Source organism: Mobula birostris, chromosome 8, assembly GCF_030028105.1.
Source record: "Mobula birostris isolate sMobBir1 chromosome 8, sMobBir1.hap1, whole genome shotgun sequence".
In the NCBI taxonomy this organism is placed as follows: Eukaryota; Metazoa; Chordata; class Chondrichthyes; order Myliobatiformes; family Myliobatidae; genus Mobula; species Mobula birostris.
The window spans coordinates 64,125,703-64,150,233 of record NC_092377.1 but is presented as its reverse complement, the minus strand read 5'-3'; the positions used below and the strand labels follow the sequence as shown (position 1 = coordinate 64,150,233).

Below are 24,531 nucleotides of genomic sequence, written 5' to 3'. Positions count from 1 at the left end.
CCACTGAACTGCATTGTTCATCCAATGTTAAAATTGAATTGATTGTGTATGTCAGAGACATTAAAAGTGACCAATAGTAAATATTATATCAGAATCTATGCTTTTACTTAAATGAAGAGTTCTATCAACTAGAGGAAACAAGAATCATTTGGTACCTTAAAATATAATTGATAGAATTTTAAAGTGCATTTTGAAAACCGTAATTGAAGTAATGCTCAATGTTATACATGAGTATTTCCTACCATTTGCAATTGTGAAATACACCAAAATACACCAAACAATTGTACACCAAAACCAAATAGATATAAAAAGATATTTAATTGATAGCACATTTATTGTGTTATTTATAATAAATTAATATTTTTGTTTCTTTTACATATTCTATAGCTACGAGATAATAGTAAACAGAAACTGGAACAACTGACCATTTTGTGCAAAAGTTTAAATTCTACTAATTCATGATCAGTTGAAGACTACTGCAATTGCACATTAATAATTCTGTTCATTTGGCATAATGCACTTTCATTTTATGAGTGTGCTTGTGCACATGCACCTGTGTACCCAAAATTATCTTTATCTTCTTGCATTAATGTACAATGAAAGACCATTGGATGTTTTTTGCACTATAAAGATGCTAATCATCCCAGTCCAACAATAAATCATTGCTCTTTTATTTATCAACTGCTGCTCTTTATCCTTTGACTTGGGCAAATTATGTTCACCTTGCCCAAAGCTGATTGTCACAACAGCAAAATACGGTTCAACACAAGACTGACTTCTGCTGTCATTGTAAGTGTTCAGAACAAGAATGTTGGGTGAAGCATCAATAAACAAACAGGAACAATGAGGGAAGACTGATGATGTTAGTGGCAAAAGTTTGTGTTCTAAAAAGGAACATTTCCATGCATTACCAAGTAGCAAAATATTTATAAATATTTTATATTAAGTTTTGCAATGGAATGTATCTAGATGAAATTTTCACCTCATTTCTTTAATTAGATTGTCATATATGGAATATTATAGTTTGACATAGATCAAGATAAGTATTTACATCCACAAAATATATTGGTCATCCCTGAGATGCTTTGTTAATGAAAATTGTGTTCTTAAAAAATATTCACTACGTGACTGAGTTAATTATAGATGTAAAGGCCATTAACCAAATCTGATAGCACTGGTTTAACAATATGTCAGTACGATTCAGTCATCAATTATGCAGTCAGAGTCTAAGTGATCCCCAAATTAGTACAAAGCTGTTTTCTTAGACTGATGGCCGAAAAATGTAAATTTGGTTGACCAGTTTTCATCTGCCTGGGACAGAGGCTGAACAGTCAATTTCTACTGAGAGTCAGTAGCTAGTAGACACCAATCATGCCTTCAGCAGCAGCCTGTAGTCTAGGCTTCAGATGTTAACTCAAGGGATGAACTGAGTTGTGGATGAGAATTGGTTTTCCACCTCTTACAGGGAGCCATGTTGCCAACTGGGTGCTCATTTCATATATGTGTGTAACAGGCAGTTCTAATCAATCTAGTTCTATTTGTAATGGCCTCTTACTAATTACTAATGGATCGCCAGTTTTTACTTCATAAATATCCATTTAGGAACATGATTAGTATGCAGTTGAACTTCAAACAGTTAATGCTGGTATAAGTATGAAAACAACAAGTTGTAGTTCAATTCTTCTCCAGCTCTGTTGATTTATCTTCTATATAATGTCAATCTTCGAAATCTTTATGCTAAAAGAAAAGAAAAAAAAATTAAGATTCAACTTTCATTTCAGATTTCATGCCTAAAAGTATTTTTTTCTTTAGAAATAACAGGTAAATTACATGGCGGGAAAATATTATTTTCAGGGTAGATTTAGTGGTGTTATTTTACTGTATGCCTCTTTCTTGCTTGTGTTGCAATTGCTGAGATTACAGCCAGAGAAATGGAGGCTGCAGAACAGGGTAAGTAGCTGTGTTACATGTAAATCAATCAAATTGTGAAAGTGGGAGTGCAAGAACTGAGAAGAAAACATACTTTCAAGTAATGAATACAGAATCAAACTAGAAAGAAAAACTAACAGAAAAAAAGTGAAATAAGAGGAATAACAAAATAAAATGCATGAAGTCAGTATCTCATATTTTGAAAATATCTAACAGTTAAAGCTGAAGCAATAAGACTGTGCACATGTGATTGTTATCTTCCGTGCTTGACACGTTGATGGAAAATTACTGAAAGCATCTCTCAGAGCTAATCCTGGATTCACTGGGCATGTTTAATTGATACAAATACAACTCTAAAACCAGAGCCTTGCTTGCTCCAAGCCAAGTCTAACTTCCTGTGTTCCTTTATTTATGAGGCAAGTACAGGAACTTCCCAGCACTCAGTCCTCATCAGAGACGAGCTAGTCAGTGGCATGCTGTCACTCTATCCATGTTTGGATTTCTATATTTAATCAACGGAAGTTAATGTTATATTGTGTTTTTGGACTCAAAGATTGCAGGGGGCTATCATTAGATTTAATACCTTTAATAGTAATGGAACTGATTTGAAGTCTTTCGATGGCATAGCATAGTGAAATTTGTCAGGGTTTACCTTTTGATATGCTCCAACAGTCTTTTGAGGTTTCACTTCAGTTCCTTTGTACGCAATGAAGTGGATGAGGGTATTAATCCTGCAAAATAGTAAATATCACTTATTATTTGCTCACTATCAGATCGATTGAATGTAATACAGAGTAATTTGCGATAAATACCTGTGGTACAACATGGTGACGAATTGGATTCCCAGCAGTATAGCAAATGATATCAAGAACATAAAACCAATTGGCTCAACTTCTAGAGATTCAGCTTCCGAGAAGCTGCCATTTGAGAGGATTTTGGGGATCTTTATGTGTATATCTGGGCCAATCATTTGCAGAAAGAATGTTGAAACAAGCCACAGAACATTAATGATGAAAAATAGGAAAGTGGCCTAGAAAAAGAAGATGACATTGTTTAAAACCAAGCTTCATAATATACACAATCCTTTCCTTTGATTAGAATGAGATCAAAAATAAACTGAACTACTCAGTGTGGGTGCTCTGTGGGAGCTATTGATTTACTGAACTGTGCAAATCAGCTATACACTTCTGCTGCAGCAATTTTCCAATTCATGGCCTGACGGAGCAAAGATTTACTCAAGGAATGAAGCCATATAAGATGTGTCCTTTTATCCATTACCTTAAAGACTCTTGCATTCTGCTTTTCTTTCATTTAGGAGTTATTCTGCACAATGGTCAAGCTTCTGGCAAGAATGCATAGAAATAATAGTTGGCCTATTTTATTTATTGAGCTTAATAGGCCAAGTTGGAGGATGACAGGCCCTTCCTAACTTTAGACTCTTAAAGACTGTCCTATTTCTCTGTCTTTGCAGCTCTCTTGTTATTTCATCCTCCCACACTAAAATGAATTCACAAGATTTTACATTTATGTTTAATCAAAATGGTGATCAGATTCAGATCAAATATTTGTAACCAATCCCTACCTTGTTCCTCAGGGACTTCAGATTTCGGGCAATTTCCTTCTGTCTCTCTTTATCTTCATCAATTGGTTTAAGATACGCCTCAATGAGATCATTCCAGAATGGTTTTTCATTCTACAGATTAGAGGATATCATAGATAAAATGTTTGACTCAATTGATCTATGCATCTATCATATTTTCTTTATAATGCAGGTGAATAGTTACATGCAACATTATATGGCAGAATTTTTAAGGCAAACACAGCAGTGTCACGTTAGTGCTACAGAGTCACATCCCTAGTGATGCAGATTCAATCCTGCTGTGGAGTTTGCATGCTCTCCTCCCAAGGACTGTGCAAGTTTCTGTCCGAGTCTTGGATTTCGTCCCACATCCCAAACACTTCCTGGTATTCAAACTAGCCACTGTCAATGATCTCTCGCCCATACACAGTTGGTTAGTGGCAAAAAAAAATCAAGGATGAATTTATGGACATGCAAGAGAAAAGAGGCTGCAAGCATGAGCTAAATAAGGAGAGGTAGGATTGTTCAGCTAGAAGCTGACATTAAGCTGTTGGGATCTGAGGGTCTGCATGGCCACTTTCTGTGTCATAATAAATAGCAAATTCACTCCAAAAGAAACCAAGAGTATGGTGATTTGGAATACTTACTTCATCAAGATTCTTTTGAACAAAATCTATATGGACAGACTCCTTTTGCAATTTGTAAATCCAGTCTATATAATAATAAAAAAAGAAAAAGATTATTCTCAGGCTCATTGCAATTGGATCAGTCAAGCATCAAAACTGGGTGAGCCAATTGTCAGAATCAGAGTCAGAATCAGGTTTATTGTCACCAGTTAACAAACAAGCGAAAATCTCCAGATGTTGGAAATCAAAGTAATACACACAACATGCTGGAGGAACTCAGGAGGTCAGGCAGCATCTATGGAAAAGAGAAAACAGTCGATGTTTCGGACCGAGACCCTTCATCAGGACTGGAACAAAGAGAAAAAAGAGATCTCGTTTTTCTAGTCCTGATGAAGGGTCTCGGCCCGAAAATTCAACTGTTTACTTTTTTCCATAGATGATGCCTGGCCTGATGAGTTCTTCCAGCATGTTATGAGTCAATTGTACCCAGCCATCCACACTGAATTAAGACCAATGTTTCAAGTGGGTCTCCCACATGCCTGGTACTACTGAACGACAGATGAAATCCCAGTGACAGTCACTCATTTTGCTAAGGGACATCATTCTATGCCAAATTAGGCCTGCTGTAGGATCAGAGGAAGATTTCTCTGAATAGGGTATTCTTGGCCTGTGTAAATGAAGTGCCTTTTTAAAATTTTTTTGGCATTTTGTTATTTGCATGAATGTTAATCATTTCTAAATTACCCCAAAGAATGTTAACTTTCTTGACAACTTTGACAAGATAATTTTCAGGACAGGGCATAGGGCCATCCATACTGAGGTCTTTTGATATCTTGTTGGTCACATCCAGGTTCCAGGGGTTCAGTCAGATTTCAAACCAGTTTAGTACAAATGGGAGGGAAGCACTGATGGCAAGATCGGGCAGCAGCCCAGATCCAGCACACCCAACATCTTTTACATTTTCCTTTGGAAGGTTGTAGCTCAAAATTCTGATTGCTTTTGAGGCAGGAAATAAGCTATTCGTCTTCCTAAATGGAGAGTATTAAAGCAATTCCAGCATATGGTGTGGAACTTTAGAATTAGATGAAGCCTGTGTGGGGTTGATGTCAAAGAAGATGTGAAATCTAGAATTCTCAACCCCAAAAAGCCTTTGAGGTAAAGTCAACAGAAAGTATCAGAAGTGAGATTAATGGATTTATAAAGAGATTAAGAGTAATGGAAACAAGATGAGTAAATAGAATTAAGATGAAGCTAACTGAATACTTAAGTAAGTATGCCGGCATGTTCCTTGTCCATGTTGTGAATGTCTTGGCTGACACATCAAAAGGATTTTGATGCGAGTAAATGTGTCAGGCTCTGATGGTGTACCTGGTAGAGCTCTAAAAGCCTGTGCCAACCAACTGGTGGGAGTGTTGAAGGACATCTTAATTCTCTCACTGCTGCAGTTGGAGATTCCCATAATTATTTAAAAAGTATTAATACTCACTTTCGTCAATTCTGGGTTCCAATTCTTCTACTTCATCAGTTGCACTACTGGAAATAAAATGAAAACACACTTGAACAGTTTGATGATATGACACCAAGAAGAAAAATAATGCAAGAAGACAAAAATAAGTTCTGGACAAGCCGGAAGAGTCAAGTCAATCTTCCCAATAAATAAAGTCAACAGAGATCTACAATCAAGAGCAAAGTAAGGATGAACCTCTCAACAACTAAACACAAAGAGAATGGAAGGCTGTGCATAATGGAAAGATGTCATGGAAGGCAAAAAGAAAATAGATAATTCTTTTAACTACAGTATGTAAGAAGAAATGGTCATTAACATTCTTTATTTCCCTCACATTCATGTTAGCAATCTCCAAACCCAGGATAACCCTTAACTAATCCATTGTTGATCTTAAGCTTCCAGACAATGTAGTGAAAAAAAATGCAAGAACTTTGTGATGAAACAGAAGTTGTCAACCTTATATCAAAGTTCAAAGTAAATTTATTATCAAAGTACATAAATGTCACCATACACAGCCCTGAGATTCATTTTCTTGTGGGCAATCACAGTAAATACAAGAAACACAATAGAATCAATGAAAGACCACATGCAACAAGATGGATAAACAACCAACATGCAAAAAAAACAAACTGCAGATACAAAAAGAAAGAGAAAATAATAATGAATAAATAAATAGATAGATAAATAAATGGGTGGGTAAATAAATAAATAAACTATAAATATTGAGAACATGAGACGAAGAGTCCTTGGAAGAGAGTCTTTTTCAGTACGAACAGTTCAGTGATAGGTGAGTGAAAATATCCCCTCCGGCTCAATAGCCTCATGGATGCGTGAACTGAACCTAGCCATTTAAACTCCTGAGGTACAATTTGAGCAGAAAATACAAAACCAAAGAAAACACATCAATCAAAATACAGCTTAACCCACATCTCCAAAAAAAAGATCTAAAACAGAGAACAGCAAGTAATAAGATATGTCATTAAAATAGTTTTAGAAGTTAAGTGCCCTTTAACTTTATTGTCAATGTAACAAGTGAGGTACCTGTCTACTTGTCGAATTTCTTCCTTTTTATCCTCTTTTATTACAAGTTCAACATCCCAGCAGATGCACTTGCATTTCTTTTCATATCGCTTAATTTGTTGCGGCTTCGCTTTGGTCTGTTTCTTTGGGGAGGCTGTTTCACGAGTGCCCCAAGAAACATTATTCATGTTCACCATAGAATAAATTGGCAATAGCAAGTATCCACTTGGAATGCAAATTATGTACAGCATTCCATATAAAACAAGGTGGAATTCCTGGGGATGTAGCAGTGCTGTTGAGACGAAAAGGATCATCATAGAGATGAAGAACAAGCCAGTTGGTGTGATAAAAGTCTGCTCTCTGACAATCTCACCTGAAAGGAGCAAAACATTATATTAGAATTTTGACAACAGTAAAGGACAAGTTTATGACTCATCTTTCCTAACAAATGAAACTTCTGAATACATTCACATGAAGCTTCTTATATACCTAAAAATGTCATGGGCCACCATTCTCCCATTTATTCCAGAATTTTTAAATTACAGTCTACAATCAACAAAGAAGTTATTGTAATCCGTATTGAAATTGTCTAATAATGGATTAGACAGGCTTGTTTCTCACTCACAATAGTGACAACATTTAAGTGACATCCAGACCAGGTATTTGAGTGACCAGGGTACAGAGAGAAATGGAAGTATCTACACGCAAGTGGGATTAGTACAGATAGGCATGATGGTTGGCGTAGATAGAGTTGGCTGATGAACCTGTTCTAACCTATATAATCCTGTGCTCTATCCTTTATGTCATTAAGTGAGCCTTAAGAAGACAAGTTAACCAAGGTGATGTATTTTTCTAGCAGCCATCAGTAATTGTGTTATATTTTCCCTCATCATTTTTCTCTACCTGTGTAAGTTAATGGCTTTCTTCCTGAAATTGAGTAGAGATGTTGCTATTTTAAATTGAAAGGTCTGCTGAAATTTGGAGTAATAATTTTAAGACTGTCACGCCCTCTGGTTTGGTAATTAAATACTGATATGGTTATACCTACCAATAAAAGCAGTGGTAACAGAAAGTTAGGGGAAATTAAAGGTATGGTAGTGGTACAAAAGAAAATAACGCAACTTGTCTGTTTATTGGCAAACATATGATACTAATAAATTAAATGAAGATATGGCAGACAGTCACAAAATGTAGCCTGAACCCTCAGTCACAAATTAATTCAATAATAAAGTACAGGTAATCACTTTAGTTCAGTCTTCCTTTTGCTTGCTCTGGATGTCTGGGTAGGGAGTAGGGAATGGTGTCTGGAAAGTGGAAGGCGCTCCAGTAACAAAACAGGGTGCCTTTTAGGATTAAACTAAGTGCTGTAAGAATATAATGGATCAACATGGTAAGCAGCAGTTGATCTACAATACAGCAATAACTATGTCTTTACTGCAATGGAACTGAATTTTGACAAAACTGTCCGATTTGGTAACTTCAAATGATAAAAGAATGCTTTGATCTCTCTCCACTGCCACATCATTATTTGTAGTACCTCTTTTTAGTGGATAACAATGATGATTGATCAACACAAATTAAATTAGTATATTAATATCAACATGAAAAACTAACCTAATGTACTCATATTTTAATATAATTAATTACAAAAGTATATTGACAATTGATATGCAACATAAATGTTATCAAACAAATCCAGTAGTATAACAAAAGATACTACTCACCAATGATGGACATTATTGTTGCAATCATTAGAAAAGCATAAAAGATGCTCAGAACTGCAGCAATATTGATCTGAGTATCAGATTTGACGTGGTAACAGATGAGTATATAAAGAGCTGGAGGAATAACTCCAAGAGCCAGGGCAACATTTCCATTCCAACTAAACACAAAGGTAAATGATCCTGTAAAAGATATTGTACAGAAAATAGTCATCTCCATTGAGTAATAAAAAGGCAGAGTGTCATATTTAATGAGTTTTCTGATTTTCTTTTACCAATCCAATGTATAATCATCTAATGTATTTCATATCAGGTTATAAGCAAGAATTTCCTGAAGTTACTCCTGCTGGGCAACTATGACTTTACCCCAAAGACTTTCTCTCTCTAAATCTGTCAAATTAGTAGTGATAGAGCAGTGGCAATTCCAAGCAAATTTCTGGTTCATGTCTTCAATCACCTTACAATTTTCACTAATACAGCTACTATCTTGTGTTCATTCTGCCCATCTCTGCTGAGTTCTTTGTGAGTTTTTGTTATATTACTATATTGTAAAATGGAACATTAATACCTTCTGAAGACTATGTGGCATCAGTGTGAGTGGAAAGTTTAAGTGGACATTGACTTCATGACTTTATTTATTTAGTGAAAATGACAAATTCAGATTTCAAATTCCATCTGATGTATGACACAATGATGTTTTTAAGTAGGAAGCATTACTGATGAAAATTAGGGGTTGGAAACAGCAGAACAGCATCAAAGACAATTGACACTCCCATCGAACCATGAGCTTTTGCTTAAATTCTTCATGATGGACATTCTGAGGTGTGCATCTCACTCTGAGACTATATAGAAACATAGAAACATAGAAACATAGAAAATAGGTGCAGGAGTAGGCCATTCGGCCCTTCGAGCCTGCACCGCCATTTATTATGATCATGGCTGATCATCCAACTCAGAACCCCGCCCCAGCCTTCCCTCCATACCCCCTGACCCCCGTAGCCACAAGGGCCATATCTAACTCCCTCTTAAATATAGCCAATGAACTGGCCTCAACTGTTTCCTGTGGCAGAGAATTCCACAGATTCACCACTCTCTGTGTGAAGAAGTTTCTCCTAATCTCGGTCCTAAAAGGCTTCCCCTCTATCCTCAAACTGTGGCCCCTCGTTCTGGACTTCCCCAACATCGGGAACAATCTTCCTGCATCTAGCCTGTCCAATCCCTTTAGGATCTTATACGTTTCAATCAGATCCCCCCTCAATCTTCTAAATTCCAACGAGTACAAGCCCAGTTCATCCAGTCTTTCTTCATATGAAAGCCCTGCCATCCCAGGAATCAATCTGGTGAACCTTCTTTGTACTCCCTCTATGGCAAGGATGCCTTTCCTCAGATTAGGGGACCAAAACTGCACACAATACTCCAGGTGTGGTCTCACCAAAGCCTTGTACAACTGCAGTAGTACCTCCCTGCTCCTGTACTCAAATCCTCTCGCTATAACTGCCAGCATACCATTCGCCTTTTTCACCGCCTGCTGTACCTGCATGCCCACTTTCAATGACTGGTGTATAATGACACCCAGGTCTCGTTGCACCTCCCCTTTTCCTAATCGGCCACCATTCAGATAATAATCTGTTTTCCTATTTTTGCCACCAAAGTAGATAACTTCACATTTATCCACATTAAATTGCATCTGCCATGAATTTGCCCACTCACCCAACCTATCCAAGTCACCCTGCATCCTCTTAGCATCCTCCTCACAGCTAACACTGCCACCCAGCTTCGTGTCATCCGCAAACTTGGAGATGCTGCATTTAATTCCCTCATCCAAGTCATTAATATATATATATATATATATATATATATATATATATATATATATATATATATTATAAACCTACTATTGACATGGTGTTATTTCTGTAACTGGAGCCAAAGGCCTTTCTGGAATTTAATGTACTTTATAATTGGATTAATAAATCTGTGTTTGAATTCCAAAATATGAACCCTCATAATGGGACCCAGAAGAAAAACATCTATGCCATGTTTACTGTGTACAGCTAAATTTGTGACAATTTTACAAAATTGCCACATAAATAAAACAAGGAGTGATTAAATAAACAAGTAGTGTATTATCGTTAGTTATTAGTAAGAAAATATTGCATTTAGTGCATGATCACCTGCTATCATCAAGACCACAGTGGAGGGACCCAGAATTGAAGCTGCTGTTCCAACAATTTGGTACAGCATGTAGAGTTTTGAAATTGAAGGGTTTTTCTTTGATGTTTCCGCCGCACTATCCAGAAGGTCAATTGTATTTGCTAAAGTTGATGGTACCCAACGGCGTCGTTGGTTGTAGAATTCCTTGAATTCTTGTGGTGCATTTGTGTAGGCGTCTGAAGCTGCATTGTATTCCACTCTCCATCCTTGTTGCAACAATAGTGTGCATAGCCAACGGTCTTCTCCTATTGTTACACATTAACAAGTAAAAATGATTAGCATTTCTTGAGCTATGATAGATTAAATCAAAGAATACCTTCAGCCAGATTGATTCAGACTTCTGCGTACAGTTCCAATTTGTTTGTTTTAATGATTGTTCCAGTCTCCAGCCTATTATTGCTGTATGACATCAAATAGTCAGTACTGAAACTTGATCTATTTGCCCTGTCAGTTTACATTATCTCTTCATGTTGGAGGATGTTAACAAATTCCACTTCTCAAATAAATCTTTGCTTTAAATGGTCTTGTTTCCATTATAAGCAACATGATAGAACTAGCATGGAAGCCTGTCAAATCTTTCAATGTACATGGAATTGGTAGAGTAAAAAAATCTTTTCCAAACAATACAAATACTATTAACTAGCTGCCAAAATTATAACAATAGATCAAGATAAGGTATAAAAAATTCCAGCTCAGTGCATAACCAAAAGTTAGAAGGATTATATGTGTTAATTTTACCTTGATCATATTGGACAAAATGTTGCGCTTCGGTTGCCCTGGTGGTGTATTTTTTCACAACATTGTCATCCATTAGAGCCTCTGCCCTGAACAAGCTGAAGCAGCCTGGACTGCACAGCACGCAGCCTAACACGTGTTCAGCTGTCTTCTGGAGCCAGTGACCAACAGCATATTCAAACTTCTGGTACCACACCATAGGACCTTTGAGAGGAAGAGGAAAAACTTCCAGTTTACTGTTCTGTATAAATTTGTTGAGGTTTTAAATTTGATACTTGTCAGGCACTGTTCTCTCTAAACCACGTGGGTGCACGGCTGCGCAGTAACTGAACTGCTCCTGCGCACATAGCCTTTGTTACTATGCAGCTGGAACTTCCTTGTACGTCAAGTTAATACAATTTGAAATTTATATTATTATAATTGTGAAACCCTGTAATCAATTATGTATTAATGCATTTAATCCATACACTTTCTAAATAATAAATACACCAACTCAACACATTATGGTTAAGCCTGAGTATGGATAATTACAGGGGATTGAGCTCAAATTCCAATTTATAATTTCTAACCTATCCTCATGTTGAGCCATTCTCCCATTCCTAGGGGGCTAGAAGTTTCCCTAAACTTACTCATCTTTCTCAATGTGTCAAATCACAGAATTTGTTCCATACATTGCTGATGGGTCAATTGTTTTAACTCAGTAAACATGATTGGAATCTTTCTTTTCAAATAATATAATACCATAGAACAATTTTCTTTGACCATGAAAAAAGAATTGGTGATAATCGGTGATAATAATGTTACATGTATGATCCTGCATATTATCTATATTATATACTGTGTCAGAAGTAAAGATAGATCATTAAGCAGGTATAGTAGTTAGCATCATACCAACTCCTGTTGGATGTATTCTACCGCATGCAGCCCCCACATGTGGATATCTCCTCAGCCTGTCAACAAGCAAGATCAAAGCTGAGGGCTGGAAGTCAGTGTCTCCGTCCAATGCCAGAATATAGGTGTTTTCCTTCTCAATCTTTAAGCAAAATAAAACAAATAAAAACAAATTAAAATATGGCATGTTCCCAAATGAATTATAAAGGGCCACATGTGAAACCTGCTTGAAGTTCTTTCCCAGAAGCCATGGGCTTTGTTTGATGGTGTTGGTCAGGAAAAACCCCGGAGCAGGTCACAGCTCGAAGCAGGGAGTGTGTGAGTTCAAATCTTCGCTTTGGGTGAGCAGTTACTGATCTGTAGGGACTCTAGTCCCAGCTGAATTTAAAATCCTTATTACCAGGTGTTTTGTGTGAGAAGGAGGACTCCAGTCCATCTGGAGGGCAGGAAAGAAGTACGCCTACTCTGCCTGGCCAAAGGCACTCAGCTTCTCTTCAAGGTTATCTTCATCTGACTTGAATTGACAGATTTCAAGAGGTCTGAAAACTCAGTTGGGCAGGATTGCCAGTTAATACTCAAGGCTGATTTCCTCACTGAGAATCGCCCACTTCTTCAAAGCAAGCTGGTAGACAGTCACCAATTAGAAATTACACTTTGATCTATGTGTAAAATAGGCAAGGAAGTTGGAGCTGGAAATGCTACACAATTCAAAAGGACCAAACTGCAAAAGCAAAGTGAATTTACATCTATACTGCATAAGTGACCAATGGCAAATTTCTAATCCTATGTATCTGATAAGTAACAATCTTCATTTTTAGGTTCTAGAAATTAAAACACAATCCTCACCAGTAAGGGAGTTTCACCAGATACTTCATCTGCAGATTTTCCTGACAAGGTGGTGTACTTCCTATTTAGCTTCCATCCCAGCAGATAATACATGTACATGATCTGAAAATATATGTAGAGAATGTTGACATTCACAGGCAGGACATACAATAACATACCCGCATATTAATCACTCTTGCTACATAAACCATTAAATATAAAACATTTTTTCAGGTTGCCCAAAAGATAAATTATGAACTGTCTAAGAGTTGAATGTGGCTTCAAATCTCAAATGCTATTCAGCATCTCTGAATCTATGGAAGTGGATTTTACCGATTCTCAGCCATTATTAACAAATTCTATGAGTCAAAAACATCAAATCAGATTTCACATTTAGTTGCTGCATTTCCACTAAACCTTAAGAAGTTTGCAGATGAGCCTTGTTGTTAATGTAAAAGTCCACTTTGATCCTAATTGCTGAAATTCTTTCCCAGAGGTCATGGGCTTTGCTTGATGGGCACTTTCCAATTCACCAATTAAAGTGCCCATTAAATCTTAGTATCAAATGCTTTCTAGTTGTTATAATTTATATGTGTGCATTGATGGTGCAGTTTCAAGTGGGTAAAAGAGTTGATAACCAAGTAAGATGTTTGTACTTGACACTGTTGAGCTTTTGTGAAGCTGAAGCTGCACACTTCAGGTTTACAGAAAACTATTTTATCACACTTCCATCTTGTGCCTCTAGGACATCAAGGGTAAGTCACTCAATATTTAGCTGTACCTGAGACCACCTCTTCTTGTGTCGGATTTTCTGTTTGTCTTTCATATGGACATGCAGGGTGTTTCCATATGGAAGTGTATAGCTGATTCTTCCACCATACGGTGTCTCCATTATAGATTGCCTCACAAATTCATTATCTTCCTGTTCCGCTTCCTCCGTGGAAGTGCGCTTTTCACGTGAAAATATCCTGTTTAACAAATGATATATTTCCAGAAATTTAACAGCATGTGCCTTCTTGAAATTGAAATTTATATTATTTCGTTCTGCAGTATCATGGTTCATAAAAAATATAAATTATTTCCAATACCTATAAATATCCTCCATTGTGTCAACAAGGTTCTTCACATACTCATTCACAACTCTTTCCTGCACATTTTCATTTGTATCCACAAAAGTAAATGCATCATCGAAGAAAATATGCGTTTCAAAATCAAAATTGTCTTTATGTGATTTTGCAGCATGGGGTTTGTATTTGTCCAGCCTGCAAAAAGAAATGGCTAAATGAGATTTGCATATACATTGTGGAAGTAGTTAGTATATGACTCCTTGTTTTGAAAGTGAGTGCCAAAGATAATTTCCATTAACATATATTAAGTATGGTAACTAGACTATGCAAAAGTAAAGTCATTGCACTTTTAACAATCAAATTTCATAATTTTCACCAGAATGCCACTTGCTTTTGTTTGCTGATCTTTGTCAGTGCTATCCTGGGGCACCACATGGAGCATTGTTGAAAATCTTTAGGAGATGAATGCAGGCTAGAAATAACCAGTTTCCAGCTTTGGAGTACTGTCCCATCTGCTGGCTGATCACCGGACTGAGTTGTTAAGAGCAGTGTGATGGGGCTCCCTCCATAAAGAGGAGGGGTAGTATGTAACTAATGGAATGTGATAGTACGTTAAAAATAGCATATTAAAACTCCAAGCCAAACTAGGAAGAACAAAAGTACATTGGAACAGTATGAACATTAAGTGGATTGGAGGAAAATACCATTTGTGGTAGTTCTAAACAGACCTTAGAACTTTAGTTTCCTAGCACTTCAAGATGACCATCATTTGACATTAGACATTAGACAGTGCAGTAATTATGCATAGACTGAAGATTGGTACAATTTCCCAGAGAAAAAAAAAAATCAGTTGAGTAATGCATATCATATTAAATTTTAGTTTGTTTCTCCACCGTGGGTGAGGCTCAGTAATTTGGGCATTTTACCTGCTTTTCAATCAGCTATCCAACCTGCAGGAGTTGTTCATGCCCAGATATCAATATTTGATCTTTCATTTGCTAGTTTATTTCTCATCAATGCAGCCAACTTTGAGGGAACATGTCACTGACAATCAGTCCACGTTCAGTGATAAATGGCACCAAAGCTCAAAACATGTTTTATGACATTTGAAGATGCATAAAAAAAACTCATAATAGAAACTTATGCCTGAGACAGATGAGGTCTGGAAACAACTTCAAATAAATTAGTTGAAGCCTCAGGAATTTGTTTGTGAGGCGCAACCTGTCAATATACCTGGCAAAAGTATTCAACTAGAAGTTTTACAATGATTGAAACGTGTAAGCATTGTTTCAGGCAATTATACATACACACACACAAATTGTCTAGTCTAGTCTATCAGTGAACAAGCAACCTTGAAAAGAGTATCCGAAAACAATTCTTCTACATTTACCTGAATATTGAGGAAAGAATTTTTTCCATTTCATCCACTGTTTCATGCCACATTGTTGCACACAGATATATCATGACATGATCTGATTTCCTGTTTAAAAAATTGTTGTGAAAATTAAGTATGTTTTACAAAATGCATAAAAATGTAAATTAAATATGGTGTTGATATTTGAATCAATAAACCTCTGAGGAAATTACTTTACACTTTTTTTACCTAGATGTTTCTATACCCTCGGTAATTTCAAAGGTAAGTACATGTTCGTCACAGCTTTGTGGGCAAAGGACCTGTCTCATGCTGTAGGTTTTCTATGTTTCTATGTTATAGGGAGCCATTTTTTTCTTAATCGTTGTCCAATTAATGCTACTTCACCATGCAAAGGTCAGAAAACAAGCAAGAAAAATCTAATATATGTGTTCCTTTATCTCTCCGTTTATATCTTTCCCCCCACTCTTGAAACTATTAGCTCCTGGCATGTCCATCAGAATAGTTTATCCCCATCCCACCCCAATTATGATGTAAGCACATTCTTCATTAGGTATTTGAATTCATCTTAAGCATTAAGCATTTTGCACCTCATCTCCAATACTATTAAAGAGCGTGCTTTTAGGAATATGATTACTTTAACTTCCCCAGTATAATCTTCTTTAGATTCTTATGAAAGCTTCATGGGGTAAACTGTAAATCCTTAAGACAGCAAGAGAATCCTAGAATATCCTCTCTTGGAGCTGCAGCCTAAAACCAAAGAGAAAGCTCAACAGAGCAGGATCACAGAAAAAGACCTCTGGGCTTTGTGCTACAGTTACCACTAGTACATTGTGACTACTTGCATTACAGATGTTGAAATTGCTAGATTTTACTATTTAGCATCAGAATAATATTATGTTGACATTAATACAATTTAAAATTGTCAGTTATTCACTGCTATCTACTGCGTTTTGGGGAAGTATAATTGGATTTCAGCTGAATTACGGAATGAACTATCAGAAAACTTTAATGAAAGGGAAAGGTACTGGACAAAATGTTTCTCCAGCTAGCCCTGTACCTTCCAAAAGTTTCATTGTAGAGAAACTTGCCCATGCATGCTACTTTTCCACATAATGAAGGTCACATTATGTCAATAGATGCAGTACGTTTTGTAAAGTCTTATTTCAAAATATGGTGGGAATTTGTTATCTAGCGCTCTGCCGCACTTTAAACACCGCAGTGTGAAAAGAATCTCTTTAAACTTGGCTGTGATTGTCCAAAGGAATTTCCCTTGGGGAAGGATTAACCAAACCATGAAATGAGACAATATTTCCTTACTTGGCATTTACTGCGGTTATTCAATAAGGCAGCATGAAAAAGTAAATTTCAGTAGAATTGTAACAGTGAATTCAAGTGTATCGGATGTAACCAGCCCCCTGCACTATATAAATCTGAAGAAAGAAACATTTTCCATTATTATAGCTGTGCAAAATTCTAATAATTTACCTTTTGCTTTCCTTGTTTTCCACCTTATCCTGGGCCCGTGTGTTCAACAGCATTGACTGTTCCATGAAGGCAGCTTCATATAGCCATCGGACAAAGAGATGGGATGTCCGTTCAATCCTTTGAAAGTGGCGGTTCCAAACGTAGAATGTTGAGAAAAGTAGCCCAAGCCAAAAGCATAAAGCTGCTGAGAAAAATAGTCCCAACCCAACATTGCTGGTATTTAAGATTGCCTGTGTTCTGCAAAAGCTTTGTGGGATTTCCAAAAGTAGGATCCGTACAGAATTGGTTTCATTGGTAAAGTTTAAACTATTGCAGAAGATGGTCAGATTAAAAGTAATTCCTTCAGCATACTTGTTAGAGCTATCATAGAGCATGATCAAAATAGCAATAAATACCAGAGGTGTGGCTAATATAGATGGCACTATAAAGCTCCGTTTGACTGCATGCATTTTACACACTAGGATACTAAACCAGTAGTATAGGAGAGAAGAACATGCTTGTATCCCGAAGAGACTCAAAACAGTTTTTAATTCAATTTCAGAGACTGTTTTCAGATCTTCCCAGTTATACTTTTTAATTGGAATCCATGCCCCCATTACGGCTAATGTGACTATAATCCTAACCACACTGGTACAGAGGTATGTGAAATTTTTTTTTATATTCAGTGTTTCCTTTATTTTTTCCAAGCATTTAACTTTACAATCCAAAATGAAATTTTCCCACCAGTTGAAGGATATTAGTATTAGGGAAACTACCGCTAGGGCTACATATATCTGGAGGTATCTTGTATCCTTTGACAGCCGCTGAGGAATGTGGACCACAATAAAGAGCAATAGGCCAACAAAAGTCAACCCAAAGCCAATCAGCGAGGGTAGCAAATTACATCTGAAATTTTTCAACTTAAGCAATATCTGTAGAAATGAGGGAAACAGACAGACCCCATTCAAAATGCACAGATTTGTTATAGAGTCAAAGTGAGGTAAACAGACCAGCACAAGGACTGCAGTGGCAAGTGCGATAATTGCTTCAATCAAGCATACCTAGCAAGAGTAGGAATAGTGATGGGGGTGAGGATGTAGGGAATGAGGGGGGAGGCAGGAGGGAAGACAAAAACAGAGATTACAACTCTAAATTATAATGTACTATTGGTTAAAGGGTTCAAGCTCCATTTATTTTCAATTACTTTTGCTTATGTTGATATAGAAGTTACTGTCTTAATTCTATATAAGTTCTTAGTGCACCAGAAATTCTGTATAAAACATTTTCAATATGCCCTTTGATAATGAGTAAGGCATTATTACTCCTACAATATTAATCCAGTTATAATATAGTGGAACATTTAGGTATGAACCTCAAGCACAAAAATAGAATACATTGTACAATGTGACATCTCATCATGAAAACCTCATTAGCAACTTTCTCTTTTCCATCTTTATTATTTTCCAGCGTCTTAATCTTACAGTTTATCTTAATTTTATACTTTGATTAAATAGACACTCTCTAAATTTTTATTTACATCGCTTAAAACTTTCCCTATAGAGATGTATATTGTGAAATTCTGTGTATTGAAATGTGCAACTGCATTTGGCATAATCACAAGATACAAAAAAACAGACTTGACATGTTTTGGAATGTAAGAACATGGAGAAGATCTAGGCCATGTGACCCCTCAAGCTTGTTCCACCATTCAAGAAGCTAATTAGTAATCTGATCTTCACTATGAGCTCTATTTTCCTGAGCATTCCCCATGAGCTTTGATCTAAATTTGGTTCCAAAATATAGCTCATAGAAAACAAAGAAACATAGAAAACCTACTGCACAATACAGGCACTTCGGCCCACAATGCTGTGCTGAACATGTTCTTACTTTATAAATTACCTTGGGTTACCCATAGCCCTCTATTTTTCTAAGCTCCATGTACCTATCCAGGAGACTCTTAAAAGACCCTATTGTGTCCACCTCCACCACTGTGGCCGGCAGCCCATTCCACACACTCACCACTCTCTGCATAAAAAACTTACCCCTGACATCTCCTCTATCCCTACATCCAAGCACCTTAAAACTGTGTCCTCTCATGTTAGCCATTTCAGCCTTGGGAAAAAGCCTCTGACAATCCACACAATCAATCCCTCTCATCATCTTAAACACATCTATCAGTCTTGAAAATATTTAATGGCTCAGCACCCACAACTGTCTGAAATAGAAAATTTACCAATTCTTCATGTTCTCCAAGATAAAATTTCTCCTCGTCTCAGATTCATGACTGGCCTCTTAACCTGAAGTTAGCCAAAACCAGTTTCAAAGAATAGGATTTCTTCTGAACTACCTGTTGTCAATCATTAACAGTAAATGTATAAAAATATTTGTATAACTTATGATTCTTTATTTAGAAGTACAGAATGACTTAAATGTAATTGTAGACAGGTGTTAAATGTTTTTGTTTCAAATTCCTTTCTGAGCAGAATTCTCAATCCCCTTAAATAAATCAATTAGATATTTGCATTTTTATCCATTGCCATGCAATTTGAGTTTTTAAGTTCAAAGTATCTATAACTATGTTCTTCTGGAAAGATTTTTTAAAATTTGAATGTTAAAATCAACTCACCATGCCAAGAATTAGCTTTGGGGGACTAGAGGATGACTTAAATGATGTTTTCCATAAGGCTTTTCCAAATGACAAGACATGAGGCACCACTAATGTACAAGCCAAGACAAGATGGGCGAAAGGTTTGTTTTCAAAGGGTGAGTTTGGGTTTGAAATGCTGATCAATAAAAGAAGACTGGACTGCAAAGCAAAAGTAAATGTTTTTCAATATAAGCATCACTCGTAACATGCAGCACCAAAAATAATTATTACTTTAATGAAGGAAAATAGATTCAATTCCCATTTCTTCTCCACTGGAACCATAATAAACCGTAGTTTTCCCCAGACCAGCATGCTAAGTTGCTCCCTGCACTAGATAACCGGATAGAAGGGAAACAGCTACTGAGGAATTTCCCAGAATAGGAAACTCCACTCAGCCCCACATAATCACTACCGATTGCTGATCTTGTTTAAGGACCTAGTATACCTGGCTCTGTCTCAATTTCTCCTGCATGCACTGCATCTGAGGTGTCACACATCAAACAAATTTGCAACAAATTTTGTTCACCAGACAATTTCCTTTGCCTGAAAATTGCGTAATTTAAGTGAAAAACATATCACTATTTCATAAACCTTTGTGTTACAGATGCCAAGCAATAAAAACTATTTCTAGTTTCATTCCCTTTCTAGCTCATCTCCTTTCAAGTAAATTTAAGAAAAACTTAGCTTGAAAATGTTGTAAAACAAAGGATGAATATAAGAGATGATCAAACAAGAACCTAAACAAGTTATTCCATAAAGTGCATATTCCAATTGTCCAATCTGTTTCAATGAGTTTATCTACTCCGCAGTGCTAATTTGTATATCTTCCAGGGGTCAGTTAGCAATGCCTGTAACTCTGAATCGAAGGGCTGTGTGTCCTATGCCCCCATTCAAAAGCACTGAGTATGAAAGCTTTGCTGAAACCCCATAATAGCACTGAGGAGGTGCATTCTTTTAAGGTGAGATATTTGACCGATGACTTAGGGACATGAAGGGTCTTTGCCACTATTCAAATAAGAAAAAATATTTTCCCAGTAGCTTGGCCAACAGTTGTAAATCAACCAGAAATTATGTTATTTGACTATTTATTTAATTGTCTTTCATTTATTTCTAGTAGTATATATTTCATGGCACAGGGGACTACAGATAGAAACTGGAGCAAAAAATAAGCTTCTAGGGAAACCCAGCTGATGGAATAGCATCTATGGAGGGAAATTGACAGCCAACGTTTCAGATTAAGAGCCTTCTTCTGGATCACAAGTATTTATTTGATAGAAAAGCACTATGCAAGACATAAGAACTTAAATGCTACTTATAACTACAAGCCATTCCTTATATCGTGGCCCACTAATCTACATTGAAAATGAACTACTTTATGCCAACAAAATTGGTATGCAGATGGAACTTGATAAAGACTGGACTGCAAAGCAAAAGTAAATGTTCTTCAATGTAAGTATCACTTGTAACATGCAGCACCAAAAATAATTATTATTTTAATGAAGGAAAATCATAATAGATTCAATTCCAGTTTCTCCTCCACTGGAACCATAATAGACCACAGTTTTCCCCAGACCAGCATGCCAAGTTGCTCCCTGCACTAGATAACCAGATAGAAGGGAAACAGCTGCTGAGGAATTTGCCAGAATAGGAATCTCTCCACTCAACCCCACATAATCGCTACCAATTGCTGATCTAGCTCAAGAACTAACATACCATGCTCTGTCTCAATTTCTCCTACATGTACTGCAAATGCGATGCCATATCTCAAGCAAATTTACAGCAAATTTTCAAGGTTTCAAACAATAATTCAAGGTTTTTCATTATTTTTAGTAGTGCCTCTTTAAGGATTTACTGACCTTGCTGAGAAAAACAAACCCAAGCACACAAATTCCAAAGATTAAGCAGACTGTATACTGAAGAAACTGAATGGATTTCTTGGTTACTTCTTCTTCATCATTGACTGTTTTTAACATAAAAGGATCCCATGTTCTTCGGAAACTAAATTTTTAAAAAAATGTGATATTGAATTTTGAAGATAATCATTGTTCAATTAAGGCTTTGTAATTTTTGTTCAAATTTTCCACTTTTTGTATAATATTTCAAATGCAATTATTACATATAAAATTAGCTAAAACACATAAATGTTTTAAGTTTAGCAATGTTAAACTGAATATTTCTACCATGCATTATTCATTGCTACAGTGTTCAATCTGAAAAAATCAATTCTAATTATTTGGTCAGAACAAATCAATCAAATGTCAGAGATTTAAGTAACTTCGCCCTATTGAAATAATTTCATTAATTCTTTAATTCTCTTCATTCATTTAAATTCCCCCCCTCAAACAGTGAATACATGCAAAATTTAAATCATAAACTGCACTTAAATACACTTTTAATTTATCAGAACCAGCTATGATATCAAGTAGTCAACTATTTCTGTTATATATTGTTTACAAAATTTAAAAATTAATGAAATAAATAAATTTACCTGCTTCTGCGGCGTCTATTCAAATCATAAAGTTCTACATCTGTATTATCCATTTTGTTTCAATGATTTTACTCTTCACTTAGAACAGGACAGTAGTTGGACTGAATGTTTGCTGTATTGAAACCTGTATATACCTGATGGGTGTGGTGATTAATTTGCATAATCAGCTACACTCATCCTCTCACTTACGTCAGGATAATTCTGAAAAGGAGCAGCTTTAACACAAATTAAATGAGCATGAAATATTAAATATGAATTTGTTTCACATTAAAACACTTAAAGCTTATGCTCAAAGTCAAAGCAGTTAATAACTATCAGATAACAATGAAAATTTAATTCCCATATTTATTGAACTCTAAACTAATTGACCAAATTTAAAATAACCTAATCACTGCAATTTAAGATTGGTCACTCAAATGAATCTGTTGATTTCCATATGCCGTCTGAAGCTTAGGTCAGAAATATCTGTTCATCATTTTACCCATTGCTAAATGTTTTTGAAGCTCTAGCTAGGTGTACACAGGCTTTCCAATTCTTTTGTATTGAATTGTGCAGCATTTTTCAAAGTTGTTGGTCTTACACTAGAACAAATTTATAGCACTGAGACATTTGTAAACTTTTAGATGTAAACTGTAGGGCAAATGCAAAATTAATTGTGCAATTGAGCAAAATCAGATGTCTTGCTCAAAATGACATTACCACAAATCTTTCCCTTGACTACAATAAATATTGCTTTTCATACTTTTCTCCATTGTATACTAATTGGTCAAATGTTTAAAGTTACAATTAAAAGTAATGTCTTAAACTTTTTATGATTTGGGTGAAGAGGTAACTACAAGATTGTGTACATGAATTTTAAACAGTACATATTTCTGAAATGCCTTTCATCTGCTTTCATGATGATTACCTTGCTAAAAATCCTTGAAGCATAGGTGTAGGTTAAGCAATATGAGATGTTACACCCAACTGGTGAGCGCAAAACCTCATTTTCTAATTAAACAATCTTTATACAATCTAAACCTTATTCATTTATACCGTGCCTGGTGTTAAACCAAAGAACATATGATTTAGACCTAAGTGTGTATCTCCGTTCTCCAAAAGGTATACAATTTTTTAGGGCTCTATTAACTAAATGATTAAACAAGAGATCTTCTCCAGAGCTAATGCTATAATTGTGAATAGAGCCACCACCTGCCCTTTCCCCCGAGATTACTTTACCATTTAACTATCCCTTGCTTTTCAAAACATACCAATTTTACTTGTTTTGCCAAAGTAAAATACATACCAAAGTATCAACATTGGTTGCACTTTTCTCCGTACATACACGCCAAAGGTGGAAATGTGAGTACGTCCAGCAAATGACATTCACACAGTCAGTATCAGTGGCCAAAGACAAGTTTCTGTTTACTCAATCATGACATTTAAATTGACACAGAACTGATAATCCCACATAGGAAGGATTCAAATTCCCACCATTCCTTTTGGCAAAACATTCTCCCTCATTTTGCTTCTCAGAACGGAAACTCTGCTATTTAAAAAAGTAGTTCCTTGTCTTGGATTCCCCAGAGGAGAAGGTCATTTCTTTGCATTGGTTCTTTGTATCAATTTAAATTGGGTGGTTCAAGACCTCAGTGAAAATGCTTGCTTATAACTTTTCTGTATTACCAATAAATTCTAATTTGCATTGCTGTGTCTGAGGTATTAGACGCAAAAGAGTAGCAGCGAAATAGCAGCTCGAGAGAGAGGCTGAAATGATGAAAGAGAGTAATAATGGAACAGAAGATGGGTTGAAATAAAAGATGGCATTGTTCTGAATTATGAAAACACCATAATTAAAACACCTGTATAGTGGCACAAAAAGAAGTGATTTAACCACCCAATAATATAGAGCCACAAGTCCTTTGCACCAGAATCATTGTGCTGCAACAGTGTGTGTTGGAATTTTAGGCATGTTTAGTTGTTATACATTCACTTCTCAGTTGCTTCCAGCCTCCTCAGACCCTGAAAATAATAACAGAAAGCTTTGCTGAGAAGCCCTGAAAATGAACAATCTATCACACAGTCAGAACAATGAGAAGCAACCTCTCCAGAAGTCTGAAAGAAGATTTAATAAACAAGCTGTCAATAAGAACATTACACTTGATTCAAGTTCCAGGAGTCACATTGCCCTGGCTACACTTCTTAAAATCATTTCTAATCAAATTTTTAATTAGGTGTGAAAATTAATGTGACCTCTCAAAATATTCTGTGTGCTTTGGGATATCAAAGGAATTAATCCAGTCTGTCAATTGCAAATAAGAGTTCTAACACTATCAACTGATGCAGAAAATCTGCTTTCTTAGAAAAACATGATTCAGTCATGCATTATCACTCTTACACAACAAAACTGAAATCTTACAAACAAGGAAGCATACTGGCTATTTCATGATTTTGTTTTTGTCAT

The 24,531-nt window shown here is 36.1% G+C and overlaps 1 protein-coding gene across 1 annotated transcript; it reads right to left on the bottom strand.

Annotated features, from left to right (window-relative positions):
* Positions 1-1,716: 1,716 nt before the first annotated feature.
* On the bottom strand, positions 1,717-22,141 carry LOC140201998 (chitin synthase chs-2-like). The gene is given in 19 exon segments (XM_072266865.1): positions 1,717-1,737; positions 2,582-2,660; positions 2,742-2,959; positions 3,512-3,622; positions 4,156-4,220; positions 5,621-5,667; positions 6,683-7,034; positions 8,386-8,565; positions 10,557-10,841; positions 11,335-11,535; positions 12,223-12,355; positions 12,706-12,732; positions 13,069-13,170; positions 13,829-14,015; positions 14,136-14,309; positions 15,505-15,594; positions 16,975-18,014; positions 21,457-21,598; positions 22,089-22,141. Coding segments are annotated over 19 exon segments (3,507 nt in total).
* Positions 22,142-24,531: the final 2,390 nt, after the last annotated feature.